This window comes from Lotus japonicus, chromosome 6, assembly GCF_012489685.1.
Source record: "Lotus japonicus ecotype B-129 chromosome 6, LjGifu_v1.2".
NCBI lineage: Eukaryota > Viridiplantae > Streptophyta > Magnoliopsida > Fabales > Fabaceae > Lotus > Lotus japonicus.
The window spans coordinates 64,596,443-64,624,186 of NC_080046.1; the positions used below are offsets into that span (position 1 = coordinate 64,596,443).

The window sequence follows — 27,744 nt, forward strand, 5'->3', positions numbered from 1 at the left end:
TTGGTTAATATGAAAATTCAATGACTCATATTATTAGATAGTCTCAAATTAAATAAAAAAATAAGTTGAACTCTAGTACCATCTTAAAATTTGAGTTTAGCCACAAACATTAGTTTATGGGCGTGATATAGCTCTATCATTTATAACGATTTACTTTAGTAATATCTTGAGTGAATGTGAAACTTCTCTACCCCTACCCCCCTACCGGTTGCTTTGACCTTTTGTTACAGGAATGCGATATTTGTCTTCCCTGAGCAAATTGAACATGAGTTGGGCTTCCCCAAATACACTCTTAATTGGTTTGAGTGAGATACTGAAATAATCATATTTTAGTTTATTGTAAACGGGGTTGTTAATATTTAAAAAGAAAAAAACTAATGAGAAATTCAACATAACGTCATTTAACAGTAACAAAAATTGACGTATATCCACGCTATATCTAAGTAGCAGGCCGCAATCCATGTCAAGAATATTATTCTCAGCTTAACAATGCAAGTGACCATATATTATACATGCATCAAGTTTGGGTATTTCTGGGGCTATCACCAAACTTTAATTGCCAACCCATATGGTGTAAAATAAAGCTTATGTAATCTTACAAAGAAACTTTATGGTTATCCTCCACACAATTATCTTTACCCTCTGTTCTTATTAATATTAGAATAATAATTTATTAATTTATTACAACCATCCACTACATCAAAATTCGCAGCACACCAAATTCGATTTATGGACGGTTAAATAAATTGATTGCTTTATATCATTTTAATTTTGCCGTTTACAGAGCATATAACGCAACAGTCCTTTTGTAACTTCCTATTCAGATGCAACATGGAAATGTGTAATTATTTCTTATAACAGTATTAAAAAAAACTCAAAAATATGCAAATAATAACCCTAAGTGCTCAGAATTAAAATAAAATCTGACAACAAAGGAGCAAGATACAATTTTGAAAGTACAGATTCCGCTTAAATAAGTTAAGGTCTGTAAATCATAAACAGCTGCAGCCTCAAAAACTCAAGAGTATGGCTTTTAAAAACTCAGGTGTAGAGGAACATCTCAAATGGTAAAATTTTGGCCTACAAAGGGCTGCATAAGAGAAAATGATTTGGACTGCGATTAGCTCCAACGTGAAAAGCTGCAAACCCCCATTCATACATAACCTGCACCACCCAAAACAATCACACGTCATCCCTTATTGTTAACTGCAAGCTGAAAATATTGACTTGAGCACACATTAAACGCTTCGAAGGCATAAATTGCTCAATAATATTCTCTAAGTACTGAAAACTAGTAGAAAATGACATGAGACTCAGCAATATATTCAGAGAATTGCGTCAAGTTCGTACAGTAAATAGATGGTTCCAACAAAAGCAATACACGTGAGAGCATAAGACAACATAACACTACTTGAGATTCAGGTAAAAGTTTTTCACAGGTTCTCTGAAATTGGTTAGTAATCAGGGCAGGGGACTTCAATTCTCGATACTTGTGATCATGAATTACTCGTGCCTAGCTAACATGTTACCTGATAATTGACCATGTTCTAAAGTTCTCAAATGAAAACTCCCCAAGAGACATGATTAAGACCATTTAAACTACTGACAAGGAACAGATACAAAACCTTTCATTATGAACATGAAGAAAGAAAAATACTACGGGTAACCACTATTAAAGAAGTATCACTTAAGCTAGAGAGAAGACTCTAATAGGTAGAATCATTAATTGATGCCAATAGTCATGGTCGCCAAGACAGTCAAAAACAGCCACTTCACTAGCCTTAAAGCACAAACTGAAAGAGAATGAAAAGGAAAACAAAAGATGTCAAATAATAAGAGTACAGAAGACAACAATAGATTGGCATAATTCCTAAGAGAGGATGACTCCCAGGTAGCTCAATACAATCTCTAAGTCGAGTATGACCTAACTTCTCGGGAATTCAAATCCTACAAAGTAGGATTGACAAGACTTTAGACTAGAAACTCAACTTGAAAGTTGAGGCTCATCTGGTTTACTCACCGAGCATTTGGGAGTGGGTTCTTCACTAGTCTCAACAACTAAGCACTTGATGCAAGGGAGCTCACCAAACAGAAAATTATAGAAAACAGAACAATTTGAAAATAATAAATGATCACATAAATCTTGACTAAAATAACTGGAAGACAAGATGAAATGGTACAGATGTGACAGAGGACGAAGGTCGGCAAAATAAACCAGGGCATTGGATACATAGCATAAGATCTCTGAGAGTGGAGTTCAAATTGCAATTACGAAGAACATGAGTAGCAATGTATAAGGCATGCACATTGGGCACTAATTTGCATCAGGGTGAAGCTTCAGGGCAGTGTTGTCATAGAGGTTTTCAAGAACAAATTAGGCTGTCTAGTTAATTGCTTCGGGATATTCTAAAGAAACATGTAAAGAGCAGACATGTATATATGACTCCGAGCACCAAATCCTACTGAAACAAGTCAAGAGAATATCGTTTGGGAAACTTTGGGAGTAAGAGATGATTAAGAGGCTATAGAATTAACTTCAAGGCAACCTAAGGGTAAGCCAACAGCCGTTCAGCCAACAGATACTTGGATCATTAATAATATTATGCAATACGCACAGGTACATTGTAATAAAGGGAAATAAACAATGAATTAAAATTGCAATTGATTTAGAATATGGATAACACCACCTCAAAACAGATTGCAATTTTTTAAAAAAGAGATGCATATTGAAAGCAGATAAATCCTAAGGAGCACTTCGCAATGAACAATTATAAAGGAAGGTTAATGACTTCATGTATATAACTATAACCCCAAACACAAGAATAACAATACACCAAGCCATAATAAAGTAGGAGAACAAAAAACTAAAAGGATGAAATGGTCACAAAACAATAGGAAGCGCAAAGACTTTATCATAAGAAACAAGAGGCATCCAAACATTTGTAACATAAATGAAATCAAATAGAGAATGAATTTGAGATAGTACAATTGCCTTTCAAGCTTGATCTTCTACTGGCTTATCTTCCACATCATTGGTGGTAGCAGCAGCCTCTTCACCATCAGCACCCTCTGCTGGAGGTTGAACTTGTTCATCTTCAGGAAGTGGCTCCTCCACGTAGTCGTTTTCAAATGCATTTGCTGGAACCTCATAAATCCTAACCTGGGGCTTAGATGGATCCTTCACAAGAACATATTTCCCCTCATTCAATTTCATGCACAAATCCACAATAGACTTCACAATTCCCCACATATTAGAAGTGTTCAAATTAATCTGTGCAGCAAAGTCCTTGGGTTTATATCCAACCACAGCCAAAATCACATGATTAAAGTGGTCACGGGGATGGATACGAGACACATATCCCAACTTCATCATATCCGCACTTCCAAGCAGAGCTTGGGCAGTCCATTTAGCCAACTTATTTGCATTGTTCTTGAGCTCAGTAGCCAACACAGCACCTCTCTGCGTCTCCAACTTCTGCCTCCAATCAACACCGGAATACTTAGGATCAAACTCATTCAACGCATTCAATGTTAGGAACGACCTCTGCTTGTTCACATCAACAACACTCTGCACCTCACACCTAGCAACCAGATACATATCATCATCAAGCTTCCACCTCCTATACCTATAAGCCACAGAAGCAACCTCCTCACCCTCATTAGCAAAAGGATTCGCCTCATCAAAAGTAACCTTGTTCCCATCCCTAATCAACACTTGCTGGGAGAAATTCTGATTGATATACGCGGCCTCAACGCTCAACGAATGAGCCGAGTTAATATCATCCTTAGCCTCAGGCAAAGGCTCCTGCGATGTCTCATGAACAGAAAGCAAATCCAACTGCGACCCATCTCTCTTATCAAAGAAAAGCTTATTCCCAACACGCTCAACAACGATATCCCAAGAGTAAACAGACCTGGGTGCACACATGAGCGTGGAGAGAATGGTGTCAGTGGCAAACACAGTCGCTTTATCCTCATTCGCGAGCCTCCGAATAACAGGGTCATCAGTGGTGGTAACCTTGAAGAAGTTGCGATTCTTGAACCTCTCAAGCCGGCGCTCGTTCTTCGGGGTGATTCGATCGTATGCGCGATCGTAGTACTCGAGAGCACCACAGAGGAGAAGATCTTCGGGTTCAGGGACGGTGAAGGAGAGCTTGGAGAACGTGGAGAATGGGATCTGATCATGCATGTTCCACTCTGGCTGAATATCCACCGACGATTTGAACACCGCAGCTTCACGGCGAGGGGCGTTAGGGTTTGAACGGTTCAGGTGGTACAGGCGATCGCGGCGGGCACGTTCCTTCTCGGCCTCACGCTTCTTGGCTTCAACCTCCTCATCGCGACGCTGAGGGAGTTGACGCTGCTGCTGGAAGCGCCACTTGGGACCGAACCTGGGACGCGGAGGGGGTTTGCCGTCGACGAGGCGGAAGGAGGCGTCGTCATCGGCGGAAGCGGGGAAGGATTCGTCGAGGGAGAAGTCGAATGCCGAGTCGGCTGGGTTCTTGGAGCGGGTCGGGTTGTTGAAGTTGCGGGTCCAATCGGCGATACGGCCGAGCTTGTCGGAGCGGGAGAAGGGGGCGAAGGGGACGTTGAGAGGGAGGTTGGTGTTGGCGGCTGCGTTGTCCAATGGCCCCCAACCGTCGGCGTTGAAAGGAACTGCGCCGACTTCGAATGCTTCTCCCATTGTTGCTCTGCTCTGTGAGGAAGAGATGAAGGAGTGACTGTGAAACCCTAATTTTCCAGAAAAAGGTGAATTTATACTCTCTTGTTTTGTTATTGTGTATTGGTCCCTGTTTTCTTCTTGGGTCGATTGCAGGCCCTTAATATATCGCTTAATTGTGTTATGAAATGGGATGGGCTCGTCTTTCTCGAGTTGGGCCTACAATACCCAAATTAAAAAATTCTCAATAGTCCAACAAAATTTTCTTGATATAAATTAAATGATGGGCTTGGTCCTGAATTTATTAATCAGATTTTAATTGTACTTATTCCTAAGATAAAAAGCATGAGTATTCCAATTAATGTAGGCCAATTATTAGTCTCTGCCGTGTCTGGCTGAATCGGTAACCAAAACAATTGCAAACAGGCACGGGCGATTCTCCTTGAGATTATTGATGAGAATTAAGCTTCGTTTGGAGGAGTTTATTTGAACTTATTTGATAGCATAAGCGCTTATGCTAGTGTTTGACAGAGCTTATGTAAACAGTTTATGGCTTACCCTAAGCTGTTTTAAACTTATTTTCATAATTTATTCAGGATAGCTTATGAAAAACAGTTTATGTTTATATATTGATTATTTTCAATTTATTTCAGTAAATTTTTTAAAATAACTTATGAATAAGCATTTATGACCATAAACGCTTAATTAAGCTATTTTCACAAACGGGTCTTAAAGCGCTTTTGTGCTTAGCTGCGTGATTACATATAATGTTTTGATTGTTAAAGCATTATGCTGAATCACATGAACAATTCAAACATCCAAATCTTTTAATGGAAGGATGAATAATTCTTTAATCAACTTTCTTTTAAATGCAATTAAGATATCAATTTAACACATCCTCTAACTTAGATCATTAGATTGGGCACCCCAATCATTAGAAATGTCACCCCACTTACGAAAACTCAGTTTCTGAAATATTTCGGAAATAAGGTTTCCGAAGCAGTTTTTTACTCAAAAGTGTGGTTTTTTACTCAAAAGTGTGGTGTTAGATGTATTTTGAACTAAAAATCACGAATTAATTTCGGAATCTAAGATTCCGAAATAATTCGGAACTTGAAAATCCAAAAATTGAGGGTGTGAAATCTAATGGTTGGGGTGGCAAATCTAGCTCTCTCTAACTTATCCTTCAGAACTAAAAATAGCACAAGTAGGTCTCATAGAATTAAAAAAAAATATATTGAGTTTGCACGACTTTTTATGTGAATACGTAATCAGAACAAATCACAAAAAGAGACAACATATGATAAGCTTCCCCAACCAAAAATTTGTTATCTCTATTCTGTCTTCACAAAGAATGATGAACCCCCTTTTCACAAGGCATACTTGATAATTCAACTTCAAGAATCAAATTGGACTTTTTAATTAGAATGTAAATTCCAAATGTTGTGATGATCTCAAAGCCACTTGATAGCATATGTTTTCTGCTTCGAGATGATCCCATTATTTGTCATTATACAACTCAAGCATTACCATCTGTACTCGTATGGGCTTATATGGTGCATTAATTCTATAAGCGTCGAGAACTTAGGAAATATGCATTACTGATATGGACGTACCAACTTTGTAATATTGTGGGATACGCAATACTTGTACACATAATGGGTCGGGCGATCCATGATCCCAAGCGGGTCAGAACCAAGCTATAAATATCAGACACCACCAAAGAGGTGGGAGATCTAACTTTTCACACATTTTCTCATTTTGTCAGTTTTCTATCGCTCTCAAACTGTTTAGCCCTTGCTTGATAGTTCCATACCGGAACATTGGCGCCCACCGTGGGGCCTCGGTAAAACAGATCCCCCACTATCACAAACAAGAGGCTATGTCATCTCTACTTCTGAGAGAGGAGGGCGAACGAAATTGAAGGGGAAACGATGCAATAAATCTCTGTCAAAATGTCAGTTTCAAAAGGAAATAATGCTTTGACATCAAAGAAGAGGGCGAACGAAATTGGTGACATCAAACCAAAAATTCAACATCAGGAAACAAATGAGGGAAAGGGAAGAAGACCAAGAGGAGAACAGAAATTCGCTGCGGCGCGATCTTCAACGGCAAGACGAAAGCCCAGACGCGAGCAAAATTTGATGCTTGATGACGGGATATACAATATTAACCGTCGAAGCCATCATTTTTGAGTTGAAACCGCCCACTCAATATCAACCGCCATCCCTAAATTTAAACGGTTATTTTGTCTCAACTGTCACTTTAGAGTTGCAACCGCTCATGCCCGCCACCTTTGAATCGAAATTTTCCATGCTCGCCCTGCCGAAATCGACCCTGACCGATGACTCTTCAAGCCATTCGATTTCTTTGATCCTTTTCTCTAACTCTTTTTCCTTTAAAAGTTTCTTTGACATTTTCATTGAGTCGATGCTCTCTTCGGGCTAGCAAATTTTCACCTTCTATTGTCATTTGTTTTGTGCAAATTTCAGATTTCAACATTGCACACAGAGTGTTTGATCAAATGCCACAATGAGATGTTGTTTCATTGCGAGTAGGGCGATGTAAATTGGACCGCCCTGCCCAGGTCCCAAAGGGGCGAAAAGATTTGACATCTGTGTTGGTGACTTTCGAAAGTGGTACCCTCTAAACTCACTCATGTTATATGTTTATTCATAATCTTAGCCTTTTGGGGCTGTTTGTGCTATTAGTTGCTAAACTCCTATAATTTGTGGTTGAGTTTAAACTGATTGTTGTTGAATATCTTACCGGGATTGATAATGTTTCAAAGAATAAAATTAACATTGTTTAAATATGATTTCACAACTATGCGATGTGATGATTTATTTGAAACTGGATCTCTTTCATCAATGATTTTAATTACAAGTGATTCTGACATTTCGTATTCGGGCTTAGTGTTCTTTGAAAGTGAAGCATTTGTTATTTTCCAAGGCCAGTTGACAAGCTTTAAGAAAGTCCACATGTTCATCTTGAAAAGAATGAAGTATTTTTAAGAAAGCCCATATGTTCATCTTGAAAAGAATGGAGTATATTTAGTAAACGTTTTTGAAACATCTGTGCTTAAAACATGTTCTTTTTCTCGAGTTACATTTACATGATGAGTTTGTGAAACACATGATGTTTGTATACATATGCTTGAGTTGCTCTTGTGTCGAAATTCTTCTTTGAAAGAGTGCAAGTGTTGGGTGTTTCATTCTTCTAGCAAGTATTAAGTTTTACAAGATTTTATTATGTTATTGCAATTTTTAAAGACAAATAAAAGGAGATGGAGATTAGTTTTTCTTACTTGGGCGTGGAAATTAAAACATTGGGCGGAGAACAACTAGTTTTGATATTGTCAATGTGTTATATTATATTTTATCTTATGCTAACAAGGTGATGAGTTGACTAAAAACAGTCAAATGATACAACATTATGCACTCTTTTTCTCTACCCGGGCATGAGAGTTTTTAATGAGGCATAATTCTTAAAACATTGCTTGAACAAGCATGTTTTTCATTTCTCCAACTTAGGTCTATCAATTGGGTCATGTCAGACAATTGAGATAAGAGTAAGACTCTTAAAACTAGAGCATCTGACCACGAATTCATAAGTACAGCCTTGATTGGTTTAAGCTTACCCAATTCAAGCATAAAGCCTCCAAGCGAGCAAAAGCCTTGTTAGATCATCGATAAAAAACGAGCATAATGCCAAGAAATTAATTGAAATTAACTTTCTTGGTTGAATCTTGATTAAGTTCAAGTGTTAAAACCTTATGAATTCAGAGAATAGTTGATAGAGAAATGATGAGATTGTTGGGCCAACAATATCGTTTTTACAAATGGTACAACCTACTACACACACGTGAATTTTGAGGCTGTGAAGAGACAACTTGAGTCAACTTGCACGCGCTACACAAAGATTAAGAAGCAACAACAAAAGTTGAAATGACAAAGGAATGACTACTTAGCTTTTATGTCTTTGAATTTTTATTTGATTTTGGAGCCTGTGCGCCCATTATTTTCTTTGCACATTTTTGGGCGTATCAATTACTTGTTAATCTTTGTATAGTGTTGGGTGAGTTGATTACTTGTGGGCTCGAAAAGAAGACACTTCGTCTTAAAGCTTTTAAGACTTGGTGTCTTGTGGGCTTGTGTACTGGTATGAGCTTATATGGCGCATTAATTCTATAAGCGCCGAGAACTTAGGAAATATGCATTACTGATATGGGCGTTCCAACTTTGTAATATTGTGGGCTTCGCAATACTTGTACACATAATGGGCCGGGCGATCCTTGATCCCAAGCGGGTCAGAACCAAGCTATAAATATCAGACACCACCCAAGAGGTGTGAGATCTAACTTTTCACACATTTTCTCATTTTGTTAGTTTTCTATCGCTCTCAAACTGTTTAGCCCTTGCTTGATAGTTCCATACCGGAACACCATCTGTCTCAGGATTTACAAATACCACTCTTAGCATAACAGATGTAGAAGGATACATCTTGATGCTAGAATAACAAGGTCCTTGTCCAATGATTTTTCCTGAACGAGAATACACATTTTTTGATGATGGAGTTTATATTTGAGATCTTAACAAATTGCCTGGTCATGAGCCTATGTTTAAAGATTAACAAACACAAAACAGAAGAACGGTGTAAGTAATAAATAAACTTTAAAAAAAATTCTAAATCCACTTATGTACGGTCACGAGCCTCTGACATGTTTGTAAATTCTACTACAATTAATTCTGAAGCCATAATAAATAAATTTTAGGGAGATGTTTTTTGCAGCTGAGTTTTGGTAATTGCTTCTGGGTTTTAGTAATTGATTATGAGAACGAGAAAATCATCAAAACATGCTATCAAAAATACAATATTGTGACAAAAGAAATCAAAAGGTAATATAGCTAGAACCATATATAAACTTGTTTAGTCGTTCAGAAATCCTCTCAGCAACATTGGCAGATCCTGTCACCTGAACAATGCAATCAGAGTTATTACATGAATAAACATTATGGAAATCAAGATCACTTAGAGTTATTATATATAACTAACCAGGCAGTGTATTGAATGGAAAGCAGAACCTTCAATGACTTTATAACTTGCATTAACAACATCTACTCCTTCTTCATGAAGAACGCGAATTGTCTCATTGAACATGAACTGACAATCCGACCCAGTTATCAGAACAACATCTAAGGCTGAACCCATTTGTTGTATCTCAATTTTTGGAGATTTTAACCCCATGCTCGGGCCTTCTTTCAAACTCATCACATTAGGCCTCTCAATTCCCAACAGGGTGTTCTTCTTTTCCTTCATTTTCTCTAGGTTCACCTGTAATCTTTTTATGTAGTTTGTGGCTTCCTCTAGCTGATCTGGTAGTGAAATTGCCTCCTGTATATTCAAATAAAAGAGCAAACATATACTTCAAATTACTTATATTTTATATTTTGTGCTGAAATTCAAATTTTTATTTGAATAATGACAGCAACTGAGCAACACCGACCAAACTCTAGACCATTTTATCGTAATGCCTTTAATTACATGTGATGATCAAGTGTCCCACAATTTTATGTCATACTTCTAATGTTACACTACCAAAAAAGTTGCTCAAACAACAAAAATTACAATGGCTTCGGTTGATGGCAGTTTAGTGACTAAATTAGTGCCTGAATTTGTTCTTAGTTCAATAGCTAGATTGGTCAAATTAATGCAGTTTTGTGTTCAAATACATCTTTTATCAGAATAATAGCAGCAACAATGATGAAATTCTATATGGCTGTCATAAAAACTAAAAACATGTTTTGATGAAATGTCCTAAAAAATTATGTTTTTAGGTGAAACAGATGAAGAGGTTTATATTATAGTTCTAACATTATACTACCAAAAAATTTGCTCCAAGAGGGATAGTTTTTTAGTCGCTTCAAACACTAACAGTTTAACAACTAAATTAGCGACTGGTTATTTTCACATCAATCACTAAATTGGTTAAATTACTGCAAATTTGTGTTGAAATTGAATTTTTTATTAGAATGATGGTTGCAACAAGGATGAAATTTTATTTCACTTTGTCATAAAGACTTAAATTACATGTTTGGATCAAGTGTTCTTAAAATGTATGTTGTTATAAGCCCTGTTTTTGATAATTCTTGCTGGGAGTATTATTTGGCAGTCCTGTTCTGTTTTTACCAGATAATAGTTGGCTCCTTGCTAACAATATCTATTTCACTTGTAATTGCTTGGAGTACTCATAGTACTTCTTTTTATATCAAATTTTCCTTATCTAAAAAAAATGTGAATAGATTTATTTTATAGTTCTAACATTAAAGTACCAAATTTTTTTGCTAAAAGAGCGACAATTTTTCTCAGCCGCTAACAGTTTAGTAACTAATTAGCAACTAACTTTTTTCAGATGAATCCCTAAATCGGTCAGTGAAGTTCTGATGTGTATAAGAAGATGAGAGAAAAGAGAGGGACCTTTGAGGTTTGATGAAGCACCAGTGAGTTGAGCTTGCGGTAGAGTGTTCTCATTTGATTTCTTCTATTCCTCTCAATGACTTTTCTATCAACTCTGGATGAACTAGGGTTGTTATCCATCAATATTCCAGGAGCACAACCTCAATGTAGGTAGCAGAAAATGCTCATTCCATGAAAAGAGCAAGCTAGCTTAGCTTCTCATATAATAGTTGTCAGTTTCTTGGAATCGTTGGTGCATGTCTTTTAGAAAAGCAAGATAATATCATTACATGCTGCTGATCAAAGTTCAGTGATTGTGACGGTTGTGGGGGCACTAGTAGCTGTGTTCATATCTCCTACACTTATCACCAAATAATATCATTACATGTTATAAATAATATATTAAATATTATATTTTATAGAAAATAAAACAGGCTCACGTACAGATAAACTGTTTTATAACATTGTAAAAACTGTTTTATATAATGGTTTGCCATAAAATTATTTGAAAAGTGAGATCGAATGTATTAAAATTGATTTATTATTTTCTAATTTCTCCTCAAAAAGTAACTTGATTTTTCTTAATATTTAATATTATCAAAGGTGGATTTTTTCTTTCACAAAAGATACAATTAAATAACATGATCATTTAAAAGATTGGTGTGATATAAAATTAATTCTTTTTAAGCTTTAAGTAACATTGAACTTACCTTTATATAAAGCTTATGTTATGTTGGTTTGATTGTTTGAATAACGTTGATATTACTTTTATAGGTACAATTTAATATCAACGGTTTTTCCTTACAAGAGGAAATAGGGACAAAATAAACTACGCAGGCTTGTTTAAACATAACGAGGCAATAATATTTGATGGAGGAATATTTGTCCAAATACGACGTGAGGTACTTCTAACGAAATTTGGCGGGTTAAGAAGTCAGCTGCGTTATTCATCTTTCTTAGAACTTGACATATCTCTACTCTCCACTCCTCAGAGATCAAAGTATTGCATGCTCAAAATGTAGACAAACAATGTCAAAAGTTTGAGATCAAGCCTACCAATGGAGTTTTGGTTCCTATTGTTCAATCACTTCAATTAAATTTCTTTTTACTTTTAAAATTTAACACATGCAATCAGGAAATTGACATGGATTACAATTCTCTCCAAATGTAGTAAATTATACTATTAGGATTTCCAAACATTCAATAAAAAAAAGAAAATGACTAATGTACTATAGGTATGTAACATCCTAAAATTGGTACACAATTTGTCGGTTCCAAGGGATATTTATGGATAGAAACTTCAATTTTGTCATGACAGGAAAAGAATAATCTTTTTAAAGTGGCTTTGGGTGCTCTACCACAGCCACACACTGCAAAGACAAAAGATATATCATGTTCTTCTTTTTCGCCACAGTCATAATAGTATCACGATAACATTTTGCAATAAAACATTGGATAATGATAGATACACGAATTGTGTAAATTCTTTTCACACTTATTTAATTATTTTCTGTCATATCAAAAAATATAATTTTAATTTAATTTAAATAATAGAGGAATTTAATAGTCTATCTTATGCAGCATAAAATGGTTGGATCATGTCCATTAAACTCTAAAACATATACGTAAAAGTTTGATTGCTTTTTAAAGCTTCATAGGATCAAAAATTATACACCATCTTTAACATTCAAAACTAATAAGAAAGTCCAAATGAAACGAGTTATATTGTTTGAAACAAACCAAACAAACCTACCCAAAAACTTAATGTCATATTTATTTGAAAAAAAAAACTATCAATGTTATATTTGAGTCTCGAGATAAATAATCTCATTACTTTGGACCCTGGGGTAACTAGCTAATATAAAAAATAACAACAATAAAATATACTATTAGTTTGTGGTCGATACAGCAAGGAACGGAGCCCAAAACAGTTAGGCCCCAAAGCCAATCAATAAAAACTTTATACTTTAGAAAAAAATTAAGATTGTGCTGGCTATCAAGTTTCCCCAACCCGCAAGGCAAGAGAGCTTCTTAGTGGGGCTCATGGGATAATTTTTAGGCAAACTTAAAAGGTGAATTATGTGGTGCTTGTGAGAAAATGTGGGTGTGGGAATCCGGATCCTCTCCTACACAAATTTTCATCCAGCCCCTCCTGCAATGTTATTGGCCGTTAGATTTATCATGTGGTCCAGAAAATTCCTGTCTAAAAATTATGATAGACATTAAATGACAGCCCTTGGATGCATCTAACGGTGCACATAATAAACCTCATTTGAGTCATTTCACAGTCCCTCTCTCCCTCATTCTTGTGCCTCTTCTCAACGACGGTTATCTCCGCTGCTTCAATTTTGTTCCTGTGCCTTGTATGAACTGAAAGCTTCCCTGTTCTGTTTGATTTTGGTCCCAACTCTCCACTACTGTGTCAGATACTTTCTCCTTCTCTTGCTACAACTTTGTTTCAATTGCAGTATAAAAGGTTTGGTATTGATCAATGATATGGTGAGGTAATCTCAAAGGATATCAAAAGAAAGCAGACAAGAGGAGGAGCAATGGTCGTTGATCAGAAAAGGTTTTCTCATGACGGCAAGGAACAAGAGTGTCAATTGGATTTCTGTTTGGAGCTATTTAATTTAAACCATTAGATTCATCTTACAGTTAACATTAACTTAACAGTATATAATTATCATAATTTTTAGACTATAATTTTCTGGATCACATGATCAATCTAACGGCCAATAACATTGCAGGAGGGGCTGGATGAAAATTTGTGCCGGAGAGGATCCGGATTCTTGCCTCCATGTTGTTTATCAAATAAAAAAGAGACATCTGGCAATTATTATATCAAATTTTTTATTTTCCATCAATTTCCGTTTATTCTATAAATTCAAAATAATTTATGATATTAATTTTGAAAAGAGTTTTTTAGCAATTGTTAGAGAGTTGCCTCTGGTTAATATGAGTTTTTACCATGAGTGAGATTTAGTTTGAAGATTGAAACAACATTGTTGGTTCATATTCTATTGTTCTTGGTTCATCCTCAACACACCAGTAAACCCTAATCTCATACTTCTTCATCTTCAATTCTTCATCTTTCAGAAAGGAGAACCCAAATATCACATTTTTCCTCTTTCATTTTGGTTCTCTTTCACCGATCAAGTGCTATTGGTGGTTCATCTTCCTTTGTATTTGAAATCTGCTGCTCTGCAACTTCTTCTTCTCTCTCCCTCTCTCGTTAATTTCAAGCTTTTTTAATCAACAAAGTAAAGATTGTATTAGTACTAAGAGCATCTCCAATGGTAGGAACTTATTTTGGGACTTAATTTTTGTGGGCCCAAATTGCCACATAGGATTTAAGACACTCATAAGGTCTTCATGCACATTTTACTCTAGTGGTTAAGATCTTATTTTACTTTTTGACTGGACCCACAATACCCAATATATTTATATTATTTATTTCCCTCCCTAATTTTTACTTTGGTTATGGTATTGAAGGAGAGAGAAAAAAATCTAATAATATATAGTTTGAGACTCATTGAAAGCTTAGGTGTCAATAATCTACAGCTTCCACAATTGTAGGGACATGTATCAAGCTAATAAAACTCATGAAATAATATATATATAGTCAAGCTTCATAATATTCACCTAATAAACCTATATACTATTTGAAATTCAAAATATAGAAGAAAAGAAAAAACAAACGTAACAAACCTATACTTCAGTGGTCAAAAGTTTTGATTTTTTAATAAAAAATTTGATAATATAATATGAGATTATAATTTCTTTAATTGCAATATTCTAGAATATATACTAACCTGAAAACAAAAACGTGAAACATCTTCTCATCTTGATTTTAGTGGATTTCAAAAACTAACTCTTGAATTTCTGGATTAGTTTACATTTAGTCAAGTAGAAGTATTTAAGGTTAACAATGCACCTGGTCTTATATTCATTCATCTTTAACTCATAAAAAAAAGAGGGAAATTTAAAATACAAAATTTAAAAATAAAAACATCATTATAAAAAAACCATTATCACACATTTCAGAATTCACGTTCCCCATCTCAAAAATTCTCACACAACTCTCTCTACTTCCCCCTCCTTCCTCTCAACCATGACAGACCTCATATCAGATGTTTGTCTTTCAAAAGTAACAAGTTCCTTCGCTGCAAGGATATTACGTATGTGGACTTTGTCTTCCTTTGACAATCCATCAGACATAGGTACTATTGACATGGTATTGATGGATCATCAGGTATATTCACAAACTTTACAATTTTTTTCTTGGTAAATTTTCAAATATTTTTGCATATAATTTTTTTTAATCATTTACAGAGTTCGAAAATACAAGCATCAATAAAAGACTCGGCTGTCATTGAGATCTTTAATGACAAACTCATGGAAGGTGAGGTATACTGGTTTAGTAGTTTAGCTGTTTTGGGTAATATCAGAAAGTACAGATCAACACGTCACTCCTGTCATCTGAATTTCCAAGAAAAAACTACAGCTGTCGTGATTAAGGAAACAAACATCCCGATGTTTGGATTCTCATTCATTTCATATTCTGAATTGATCAACATAATTACATAAGTATTGATACATCTTTCCTGGTTGGTGAGTGCAATGTTTTTATCTGTTTTGATTTTTTAATATTTATTTTTTAAATTGAAAACACTATTTTAAAATTTAAAAAAATTATCAAGATTTTATCTGGAAAAAATTGACTCTTTCATTTACGGAAATTTAATATTTTTCATTTATATTATTAGTTTTCCAAAATATGAATTTAAAATTAACAAAAAAATTAAAAAAAAAACTAACGCCTTTTTAGAAAAATAGATATACAAGTCAGTTATAGCTTCCATTCCAACCTATGCTATGCAAGTTTTTTACCTTCCTCGTAGTGTGAAGATCCGAATCAACAAGATCATGCGTTCATTCATCTGGAGAAATAATCAAGGAGGAAAAGGATGGCACCTCGTGGGTTGGCATAATGTGGCAAGACCTAAGGATGAGGGAGGTTTGGCACTCCGTGATATGAACTATGCAAACACAGCTTTACTTGGCAAAGCAATTTGGGGTATCTTCCATAAACCCCATAAATTGTGGGTTCAAGCACTAACACATAAATATTTGCGTAAGTCTTCAATTTTACAGGTCCAATCGAAACCGTCGGATTCTCATGTGTGGAAGGGCTTACTTAAAGCGCGGGATCAATTGAAGAATGGATTCCTGTATCGTCTAGGTGATGGCACAACTTCCCTATGGTATGATGATTGGAGTGGGAGCGGAAAAATTGCCACCATGGTCCCTTACGTGGACATCCATGATGTTAGCTTGTCATTGAGGGATGTTATTTCAGATGGAGCTTGGAACGTGAGCAACTTATATACTGTTATGCCGACTGAGGTGGTGGAACAACTGGAGAAAGTGAAGCCAAATCTGATTCAGGGGCGTCGAGATACTTGGATTTGGGATCCCAGCGACAAAGGGTGCTACACGGTAAGAGAGGCATATGTATGGCTTCGTCAGCAGGACCAACCAGAAACACCTCAAGGGGATTGGCGATGGCTTTGGCGTTTGAAAATTCCTGAAAAAGTTCGATTGTTTATCTGGTTGGTATTGCATAACTCCCTCCAGGTGAATCGTTACAGATTCAGATGCAATATGGCGGATTCGCCGAACTGTGGCCGGTGTTCAGCGGCGGTGGAAGACATTCTCCATTGCCTGAGAGATTGTCCGCATTCCAGAGAGATTTGGAGGATGGCGGGTGCCTTGCGATGGAGGGGATTTATGGATAGCGACTGCCAGAACTGGGTTCGAAGACTAGCGCAGGGACCAGATGGCTTGAAGTTCATGATGTGTTTATGGGGAATCTGGAAATGGAGAAATAATATGGTTTTTGAAACCTCGCCATGGCTGATTCAGGAAGCATGGAGGCGCATCTGCCATGAGCATGATGAAGTGGCTCGGTTCCTGGATAATAACATTGCTGCAACGACTGAAAACTGGATGTGCAACAGGTGGGCGGTGCCTCCATCTGGGAAAATAAATCTGTGCGTGGATGGTAGTTTTTGGTTGCAGGATCAGCGTATGGGTGCTGGGGGCCTTGTGCGGGATGACCAGGGACACTGGGTGCGTGGGTTTCATGCCTTCCAAACGACGGGAAATGCCCTCCTGGCTGAAGCTTGGGCCTTAAAGCTTGGCTTGCAGTTGGTTTGGGATTGGGGCTTCAGAGATGTCATATGCAATGTGGATTGTGCTGACTTATTGAAGTCTCTGGAGGATGAAGAGAGTAGGATGTGCCTACCTATCCTGGATGACATTCATGAGCTTATTAGCAGGCAGTGGTCAGTCTCCCTGATTCGAGTCTCGCGTGATTGTAATAAGCCGACAGATTGGTTAGCAAAGAAAGGAGCCTCTTCCCCTACGGTGCCCCTTTGTGTGCTTGATTCTCCGCCATTGGACTTAGAGATCCTCATTATGGGTGATCGTTTTGCGGCTTTGTAGTTGTTTGTGTTGGTTTATTTTCCGATGTAGCAAAAAAAAGAAAAATAGATATACAGTAAAAAAAACTCTTTTATTTGCTATTTTCTTCTGTTTCGATATTTAGATATTTACTTATCTTTTTAAATTGAAAAAAATTATTTAAAAAAAAGAATCAACTCATTCTTTTACGGTAATTTAATATTATTTGATTTACATATCCAATTTTTCAAAATTTGAATTAAAAAAATCTCTTTTATAAAAAAAATGTACATACAGTTATAAGAAATACTGTGTTTTGAAGGCTAATAGTTAGAAAAGTTAGAAATGAAATAAAACAAAGTTAACATTAACTACTTTATCTTTTTCATCATTTACAGATATAATCGGATTGTTATTTGGTCAACCTCGACTCACTCATTATGGAAAGGGGAAGACGAAGATTCTCAATATAGATCTGTTAATTGATGGGTAAGTATTTGGTTTACCAATCAATAATTTATGTTCTTAATTCCATCTATTTACAACATAATGACTTCAAATTAGATATATTTATTTAATGCAGACATAAAATGGAGCGCGCATTGTTTCGTGAATACGCTGATGAGTTTAACACATTGCTTCATAATGACACTTTTCCCAGCCAAGTTGTCGTTATTAATATGGCAAGAGTTAAATTTTATAAGGGTAACAACTCTAAATTTATTTAACATCTTAATTTTATGCAACACGTAGATAATGTGTTCTTTATGGTGATTCTTTATGGTGATTTTATACAAAGGTAAAAATGTACTGCAAAACTCAATGTATGGAACAAAGATATTTTTCAACTCTGATATTCCTGAGGTCCTTGCTATCAAGCAAAGGTATGTACATTGCAATATTCTCTTCCTAATAGTACCCACCATGCCCATTCATTTTATACTGACTAAATTCATTCTTATTTTAAGCATAATGGTCAATCAAAGTCTCACACCATTCAACAATCAACTCAATGATCCTAGCCAATTGAAACCAGAAGATGACTTCTAATACTATATAGTTTAAGACTCATCAGAATCCTACGTGTCAATCATATAGAGATTCATCTTTAATGGACACGTGTCAATCAATCAAAATTCAACAAATAATCAATATGAAACTTTGATTAATTATACACTAAACCTTTTTTTTTCAAAATATTATACACTAAACCATACTATTTGAAAATCTGAAAATTCATAACTATTTGAAATTCAAAATATTAAAGAAAAAGGTAATAAAATACATAACAACCATCGAGAATGATTTTTTTTAACTTCGGTGGTCAAAAGTTTTGGATTTTGAATAAAAAATCTGATAATATAATATTATATTTTGAATTAAAAATCTCACAATTTAAGGGTTCCAATGCACCTGGTCAAGAATATGAAGCTTCATCACAAAAAGTACAGGTGTCTAATTTTAAACAACCTCAATGTTCAATTCTAATAATTTGATATTATAAACTATATAATTACAATATTCTAGAATATACTAACGTGAAAAAATCTTGAAACATCCTCTCATCTTAATTTTAGTAGATTTTATTTAGGTTCTATGAATATGGTCACAATTTTAAAGGTTTTTATAAACAAAAATCTGATTTTGATATATGGAATGTGGGAGAGAAATTATTTTGATCTGTCAATTTTGAATTTAAAACTTTATCATTTTTAAAATATTTCAAATGCGCCAACTTTCAATTTTCAAGGGTTAAATTTGTTATTAAAAATTGATCACTATCACATTTGAGATACCACGCACTCCTAACTCTTTCTCCCTTCTTCCTATCAACCATGTCAGACCATACTTTCTTCTCCTTTTTTTCTTTCATGTATTTCAACAATGCTTTGCTTTGTGCCTTTATAAATTACAAATTGTTATAACTCAAAAATATACAATTTCTTCATATCCTGGTTATTTGAAGGTTGATTTTCCTTTTATCATAAATTCATAATGAAAATAATAGGTAATCTTTCTTTCTTCCTATTGAATTCTTTCGATCTTTGTTGTATTAAAGGTTGATTTTCATTTTGAAAGCAGTGAAGAAAAGCATTCATGATTCGTCCTTTGTAATATAAATTTTTATTTTCACAATACATATTGTCGACTTTTATCAACTGTGATGGGTTTTTTTTTTCTTTTCAAATTTGTATATCTATTGTCTTATGTCTTTTCTATGAATTTACAGGCAGTTTTAAGCTTTTCATTTGTAAGGAGTAGTGAGAGTCATGGCAAAGGATCTCAGCTGAATTTACAATGAAAACATTATTTCACATGGATCCATGAGTATGATTTTGTTCAAGCATTCATTTCTTTCTTCTATATTTTGTACTTATTTTAACTTTGTATTATGATTTCAATTTAATTTGCTAATATACCTCTAAATTACCATTTGAGGTTTGAAATTAGAAAGTCAAACAAATGCAAGAGTTTGGAAGAAGATACAAGAGTATAGAATATGAGATTAGTGAGTGTCTAAGATTTTTTTCATAATAGCTAATGATTTTTCTTAAATAAAATAAAATAAATACGGGACAAAATTATTCATTAAGAACAAAGTGAGTTGTTTTTCTATGAACTAACTAAGTTTATTTTTAGCTTAATTACACTTTTGATCCCTATAAATTCATAAATGCGCCTTCAATTGCTCGATTTAAGTCATACACTTGACCATATGCATAAATTTTCTCTATTTTCACATCTGATCTTTGTAGACTGCTTTGGATTCGTGGTTTTGAAAACTAAATATTGTTTATCAAATTCACTATATTTTTTTATCATTATAAACCCGTGCCCTGCACGGGTACAAAATACTAGTATTATTTTATTTAAGATCTCACATTTGAGAGTACCTGAGCTAAGGCACGGATCTTAGCTTTTGCTAAGATCTCATGCCATGTAGGATAACTCCAATGGTAAGATCTAATAAGAACCGGATCTTATTTTAAGGTCCCAAAATAAGGACTCTATTGGAGATGCTCTAAGGATACTCCAAACCCAATACAGCAAGGAAGAAAAAAGGAGAGAAAGAGATGAAAGGGGGTTATATACAAGAATGATGACAGAGCACAAGGTACACATCTTCCCGAGTAATGATATATACACACCTCATTTTTTAAACACTTCATTTCCACCTCTTTTTATTTCTTTCTCTCTCATCTTATCATCTATCACATCTCATATTTTCTTTCTCTTACTTTTTATTTTTCTTCCTATCTCTCTCACCATTACACCTCTCCACCTCAAAAGAGAGGTGTGGATGAAACATTATCCACATCTTCCCTGCAACAAATACAATCCTAAATCTGTCCAAACACCCCATCTCCCTTTAGGAATGGAAAGAGGTCACAAAACAGGCCTAAAAAAAACGCAGACATTCCTCACATCAATGCCCACACACCACTTGCACCTTCACACAATTGCAAGCCAACGGAAACAGGGCACAGACATTGCAGACCACAGTAACCATTATAGAGCTTATTACCCAAAATTTCCATAAATACCAAGACTTTAATTCACAAATCTTCAGCAAGAGAGTTAAAAAAATGGAAGACCCAGATGATAAAAATCAAAACTTTAATATCAAATCTGTACAGAAACGGAGGAAAACAAAATGGGTCGCCCGGTAAATGGACATTAAAAATCCGAAATCAAATAGAAAACTGAAAAAATGGGTCGCATGAAAACGAAAAAAACAAATGGGTTAACACTAGTTGAGAAGAAAAAAAATAGTGGAAACAATTTATTTGATAAAACCAGTCTTCAGATACAGAGAATAAGGTCGTGGGTGGTGAGGCTCTGCGATGGTAGTCGTGAGGCTCTGGCCGTGGGTGAATGTGCTTGAGGTGGTCGTGGAGGATCTGCTATGGTGGTGCGAGGCTCTGAGACACCAGCTTGACGGCGCAACAATGGACGACTTCTAGGTTAGGCGGGGTAGTAGCTAGGGTTATTGTGTGGAAGTGTTAGTGAACATTTTTACAGTGGTAACTGATTTAGTTAGGGACAAGTTAGCAAATATATAAACTTTTTTTTCTAAAATAATATTATTTAAAAATCATTTCAGGATAAATGGAAAAAACACATCATTTAATACATGTTTTGTTGCTACTGGTCAAACTAGGCAGAGGCACCATACCTGCATCTGAGAGGAGGCACCACAGCAGGCACCAACTTAAAAATGTTGTTTGTGTTTTAAACAGCAACCATGCCTCCCCTATATTGACCAATAGTAAGATGCTAGGATGCCATGTCATCATTTTGACTAGTAAATTTTATATTTATATTCTAAACTTGGGTCCCTAATTTTTTTAAATTTAGTATTTTATCCTCAACTATTTATAATTTTTAATAGTTCTTGAAATAAGAAAATTAAGTTAACCTAAAATAAGATTTTATTTTGCTCTGTACCTCCACTGCAAGCCGCCCCTTAGCGGTGGTCTTTCCTGCCGACATGGATAATCATTGAGTTTGTTTGTGAAATGAGTAAAATTTGCTTCTTCATTCTGCCAGTTTGCTTGATAAAAATGAAAATATGCAAGAAGGAACAAAACTCATTTTAATCAATTTATCAAGTCTGTAGATCAAACTTTGGCACTTGCTTTTTCACGTTAATTGCCTACCTATATTGATATAGTGTGCTCCTCCTACAATTCATCACACGCTTCCAATTATTGCACTCCTCCAAGGCTCCAACAGATTCTATTAAAATCAATATGGATGCGTCTATCAAAGCCTGATTGTGGAGCAGGCCTTAGTTTTGTTGCAAGAAACCATTGCAAATTTGCAACTACTTATGCAGGGTTACTTTATGTAGCAGATTTTGTACACACTTACATGCCTCTCTTTTTTCAGCTAGTGGATTTGGCATTTCTTGCGTTAAGATTAAATTAGCCTTCTGTTTAAAGGGGTTTGAAGGCTTCTTGGTTTTTCTGAGTTTTTTTTTTTTTTTTTCCTTCTGAGGGATAGTTTGCCAAGTGTTTGTGTTTTTGAGTTTTCATTTTGGAGTGTTTAGCATTTTCCTGTATTTGATTTGTCACAGCACCACAGATAAGAAGGTGAACTCAGAGAAGAGGAGGAAAGATTAGGTCAATAAATTTACCCCAAATCAGCTTGAAATGTTTAAAATCAATTTCAATAAGGTTAAAATCAATTTGAAAATAAACATTTTTTGAAAAATAATTGTATTTTTATTATATGGTAAAATTTATAATATAAATAGTTGGAGGATCTATTTAAAAAAATTTAAAAGTTAAAATGACATGGCACAAATCTCCATTTGGCATTCAATTGGATATGGAAGAAACAACATTATAACCCTCCCTCACCAACCAGCATGTAAAAGTTTGCCTAATTTTTAATCCCTTCAATTTTCTAAGCATATCAAAACCATGGTAGATCCCATTTATACGACAAAAGATATTCCATTTTGATAATTCTACACCAGCAAATAGTATAAATACAAAATATTTAAATAACATTATTATATAACATTTTTTCACAAATACATCTAAACATAGTTAACTTCATAAGCAATTTCCGAATATCAACAAATTCACTCTAAACAAACTTTCTTAGAAGTTTGTATTTGTTTGGATTCCCATCAAACACAATTTGAATCCACGTTGAAGCCAACGTGTTAAAATCTAATTTCTCCTAGTCACATTGAACTCAACATGACAAGTTTTTTCCATTACTACTTTAAAATATGTGAAATCATCACGTTTGCGTTAGCTGTAATGTCAAACTACCAAACATGCACTGTAAAACCACCAATATCTCATGTGACCACAGAGAAAGAAAAACAGAGGAACAAAAAAACACATACACACATTTTAAATATTTGAAAAAGCAAGAAATGTCAACTACAACTACACATGAAGCCAGTGTGCCATAACTTTATTATAATTAAGGTGGACGCACACAGCACAAATAAAAGATTCTTTTACCTTAATGTGAATGCCTAAAAATCAATTTACAAGCGCATGAATGTTATAAAGAAGTGGACTACTACAACCAGAGAAACTCAAAAACAAACCTTTCATTCTTAATTACAATGGACCTGGTGTGCTACAAAAGCCAGGAACACTTCAGAGTTTCATGTGAATTTGGGTTTAAGCATAGGGCCACTATTATGATGAGCGGGACCAAGCTTTTGAATCCAGTGAAGAAGCCCTTTCTTATGATCTTGGCAACATGGATTTTGCAGCAGAGTTAGGGTTCCATCACGGGCAAGAGAAGATTCAAATTGCTCTAACACTTTCACAACCTGCCAGAACTCAGGCCTCTTATCTGGTTGCAAGGACCAGCATTGCTCAATCAAAGCACGCATAGCAGGAGGGCAGTTTGAAGGAATAACTGGCCTTGAATTCTGAAGAAATACAATACAACACACATATCAGAAACATAACGTACTGCATAGGCACACCCTGTCATCTTAGTTTCAAAATAAGAGACTAACTAATGTATGAAATGAAACATGCTGACACCCTCTACTTTTCTATAAGGTCAGATAAATCAACAACCAAAAAGAAATGAAAGTATGAAAATGCTTGCTACAAAATCTTTCCCACAAGTATCTAATTATCTGTTGATCCTATGAATTAAATCAGCTCCATTCTTTGATATCTATCAGCTATAAGGTTATAACTCTCAAGCAGATAGAGGAAGATGTAATGATTTAATTGAATAATATACTAATAAATGTTAGTTCAACAACAGATAAGAAATCATTTGTATATATTTATACTTAAATATGACTTCTTTTGGATCAGTTGGCCACACATCTCAAGCAGGGATGAATAGAGTTCGTATCACTCCTCTTTCGTTTTCTAAGCACAGGAGACACATAACCAACCCTTTCAGCTTCACATATACTTGGTTTTGCTATAATATTTAGTGTATTTAGTGTATGTTGGGAAACTCTTCTATTCAATTTTAGGGAGAAATGATCCAAACATACTATTAATAGAATGAGAATAAACTTGTTTGGATTATTTTTTATGGCATAAGTGCTTCCAAAGAAAATGAACAGCCAGGATAAACATTAATGGAGCATGCATTGTCTAGCAACAAGCCAAGCGAATCATCAATTTTATACAATTCCAGTTTGCATTACAAAACAAACAACAGCTTCAAAAGAAAACCATGGAAGGAAAAGGCGCTATGAACCTTTTCCAAGCATTGCAAAACTAGATGATTTAGTTGTAAACGAAGATAAGTACCTTATTTACTACGGCAAAAGCAGCCTGGAAAGGATTCATATCCTCGTATGGTACTGTTCCAGTCAACATTTCCCATAACATAAGCCCAAAACTATAGACGTCAACCTTTCTCCCATAAGACTTACGTTTAATCATCTCAGGTGCCATCCAACGGTAGGTGCCAGGGTCATCAGCTAACAAGTCACAGGATGCCTCCTCACAAGCAATGCCAAAATCAGCAATCTTGAGGTGACCCTCTTCACTGATAAGGACATTCTCCGGTTTAAGGTCTCGGTGAATTACACCTTGAGAGTGTATATACTCCATTCCATGAGCAATATCTAGAGCAAAAGCTATTAGCTTTTGTGGGGAAATAGTTTTGTGCTCCAACTTATGCAAATATGCCCTCAACGAACCCTCTGCCAGATATTCTGTAATAATAAAATAAGCTTTTCTGCATGCTGCTACGAACTGTAATCAGATCAAAATATATCAGAAAATAATTAAATAATCTCAATACGATTCAAATGATCTGGCCAACATAAATGAGAAAACATTTATGTACTAGCATAGCTACTTTAAAAAATTACTATTCCAACATGACTAGAGGGCCAAATCCACTAAATGCATGCGAAGAGATCTTTTTATAATTGATTCTAAAGTCAAAATCAATTATGGGAAGAAGCTCATGTGAGTAGATTCTGCCTTGGGAAAAATAAGTTGATCCAAACATGCTGGCGGAAACCTTATCTAACGACATAACATATATTATCCATTCACTATGAAAACAGTACATACAAAAGAAGAGAAAAGAAGTAATCACCTTTATAACATTTGGATGGTGGAGGCGAGATGAAAGGGTGACTTCTCTAATGAACTGCTTCTCTAATCGAAGAGCCAAGTCTCTATTTTCGTCATCATCAGGTACCAAAATGGATTTAATAGCAACAGGATACCCCTTGTATGTACCAAGGTATAGCTTGCTATGAGCCCCATGAGCAAACTTATGGCCTATGAACAGCTTAGACATGTCAATACTCCATTCCTCAGCTGTTTCCACAGCGGTAACCCTTCCTCCACTACCATTATCAAAATACTTGCACCATGACAAGTCCTTGCGGGGCTTCGGTTTCATTGACCTACTTGGGCTTCTTCTGGAGGATGATTTTGAAGAACTTGATCCCTTAATTTCCAGAGAATCCATCTTGTCGGATAACGAGCCCATAATCCTCTTCTCCCTGCTAGGACCTGGTGTTGAGAACCTCTTCTGTTCATGCCTAGCTTCCCTAAAAGCATCAGAAAGAGAAGTTTGAGGCAATATTGGTGACAGAGCTCTCTGCTTGTTTGTTATGGGGTTTGTCTGAACCTTAATAGCAGAAGAAGCCCTTGAATCGTGCTTCGACTCCATGCGGAATGGAAGAGCGCCCCAACTAGATGAATCCAAACGATGGCAAACTGTGTGAGAATATTTAGTCCTCCTTATCCATGAATTATTCTCTTCTTCCATCTTTTCCCCAGCTATAATAATCCCTTCCCTTCTCACAAAAACCTTATCAAGATCTTGTACTTAAAAAACTCCTTCAGCTATATTTGTAAACATGACTCCAATCTAGATTGATACAATAAGTGGAAGAATCACAAAAAATTCTGATTTTTCCATTTGAACACAAAAGAAAAAAAAAATAAAGAGGAATGGTTCAATCAAAAGGTGCAAATAATCAAGCAAGGGCTTAACCTTCCGTAAACTCAACAACCACCACCCCTTTACTAGTCAAAATCCCACCTTCCGTAAAAGCCTGAAAAATCTCACACAGATTCCTCAATACATTAATCCATTCAATAAAAAACATAAAAATTGAAATTTAATAAACAAAAAAAATGACTTGTTCATGTTCATGATGATAATAAAGAAATGAAACACTCATGATAACAATCACAAATACATTAAGCTATTAGCCAGATAAAATGACCCAGATAAATATATAAATAAATAAATATATATATCAAGCAATAAAAAAATTAATGAATTTTGGCAAAAAACAACAAAAGTAAATCAAAAGACGTTGTTTGTTACCTCTAAGGTTAGAAGGCTTTCACCGAGGTGGAGAAATCGAAACGCTACGCTAGAAATGGTGATGTTTCTGTTTGGGTGAAGGGGTTGGTGTGGTGGTAAGAGCAGAAAAATGGTGCACGTAATTCCATCTTAGAAAGAAAGGTAAAGACAGGTGGAGGAGAACGGAGAGGATCTGTTATTTCTTTTTTTTCACCTTCAAAATTTAGGGTAAATTTAGCAGAGGGGTCAGCTCAGAGAATAGAGACAGCAGTTTTGGGAGGAAAATGGTGACCGTGAATGAGAATGAGAGGAGACAGATTGGTTTTGGAATTTGGAATGAGGATTCGTGATGGTGATGATGAGGTGCATGTGTCATGTTTGTGTTAATGTGCTTGTGTGTGGTATTGGGATTGAAATAGATACACCCTCCAGTCACATATATAAGCAAAAAAACATATTTTAGGTTCATTCATTTAATGAATGTATCTAGTTTTTTTAATGATTAGATACATTAATTAAATGAATGAACCTAAAAAGTGTTTTTTACTTATATATGTGACCGGAAGATGTAGGTCTAATAATAGTACATGTGCGGTGGGGCATGTATGAATAGAGTTAAAAGTGATTATTTAAATGTCAATTGAAAGTTTGATTTGATTCTAATGAGAAACACTTTTATGCCTATCTTTTATTTTTTTTTACAGGCAAATGTTAGATGTTAATAATATTAGTAAGTTAGTTCATATTCTGGATTTTCAAACTTCATTTAATTTAATTTGTGTGACTCCCATTTCTTAGCAGTTGAGCCAACACTAGACGTAAATAGATTATAGTTATGCTTAAACCAAAAGAAGAGGAACATGGTGATG

The 27,744-nt window shown here is 35.3% G+C and overlaps 3 protein-coding genes across 5 annotated transcripts; all 3 read right to left on the bottom strand.

Annotated features, from left to right (window-relative positions):
- Positions 1-883: 883 nt before the first annotated feature.
- LOC130722246 (eukaryotic translation initiation factor 3 subunit D) lies at positions 884-4,741 on the bottom strand. 2 transcript variants are annotated; one of them, XM_057572922.1, is made up of 2 exons: positions 2,993-4,741; positions 884-1,164 (listed from the first exon to the last, which is right to left on the bottom strand). In XM_057572922.1, exon 1 carries the CDS (start codon positions 4,682-4,684, stop codon positions 2,996-2,998), a length of 1,689 nt encoding a protein of 562 aa, XP_057428905.1. In that variant the 5' UTR covers positions 4,685-4,741; the 3' UTR covers positions 884-1,164; positions 2,993-2,995. The 2 variants fall into 2 exon arrangements, with proteins under 2 accessions (XP_057428905.1, XP_057428906.1); XM_057572923.1 differs by having other exon boundaries at positions 2,987-4,741.
- A 4,765-nt stretch (positions 4,742-9,506) lies between these two features.
- Positions 9,507-11,375, bottom strand: LOC130723641 (transcription factor bHLH162). Its single transcript, XM_057574748.1, has 3 exons — positions 11,138-11,375; positions 9,716-10,054; positions 9,507-9,635 (listed from the first exon to the last, which is right to left on the bottom strand). Exons 1-3 carry the CDS (start codon positions 11,255-11,257, stop codon positions 9,552-9,554), a joined length of 543 nt encoding a protein of 180 aa, XP_057430731.1. The 5' UTR covers positions 11,258-11,375; the 3' UTR covers positions 9,507-9,551.
- A 12,116-nt stretch (positions 11,376-23,491) lies between these two features.
- LOC130722875 (serine/threonine/tyrosine-protein kinase HT1-like) lies at positions 23,492-27,266 on the bottom strand. 2 transcript variants are annotated; one of them, XM_057573733.1, is made up of 5 exons: positions 26,897-27,266; positions 26,558-26,618; positions 25,646-26,431; positions 24,844-25,293; positions 23,492-23,990 (listed from the first exon to the last, which is right to left on the bottom strand). In XM_057573733.1, the coding sequence occupies exons 3-5, from the start codon at positions 26,327-26,329 to the stop codon at positions 23,718-23,720; spliced, it is 1,407 nt and encodes a 468-aa protein (XP_057429716.1). In that variant the 5' UTR covers positions 26,330-26,431; positions 26,558-26,618; positions 26,897-27,266; the 3' UTR covers positions 23,492-23,717. The 2 variants fall into 2 exon arrangements, with proteins under 2 accessions (XP_057429716.1, XP_057429715.1); XM_057573732.1 differs by having other exon boundaries at positions 25,646-26,618.
- Between the last annotated feature and the right edge of the window lie 478 nt (positions 27,267-27,744).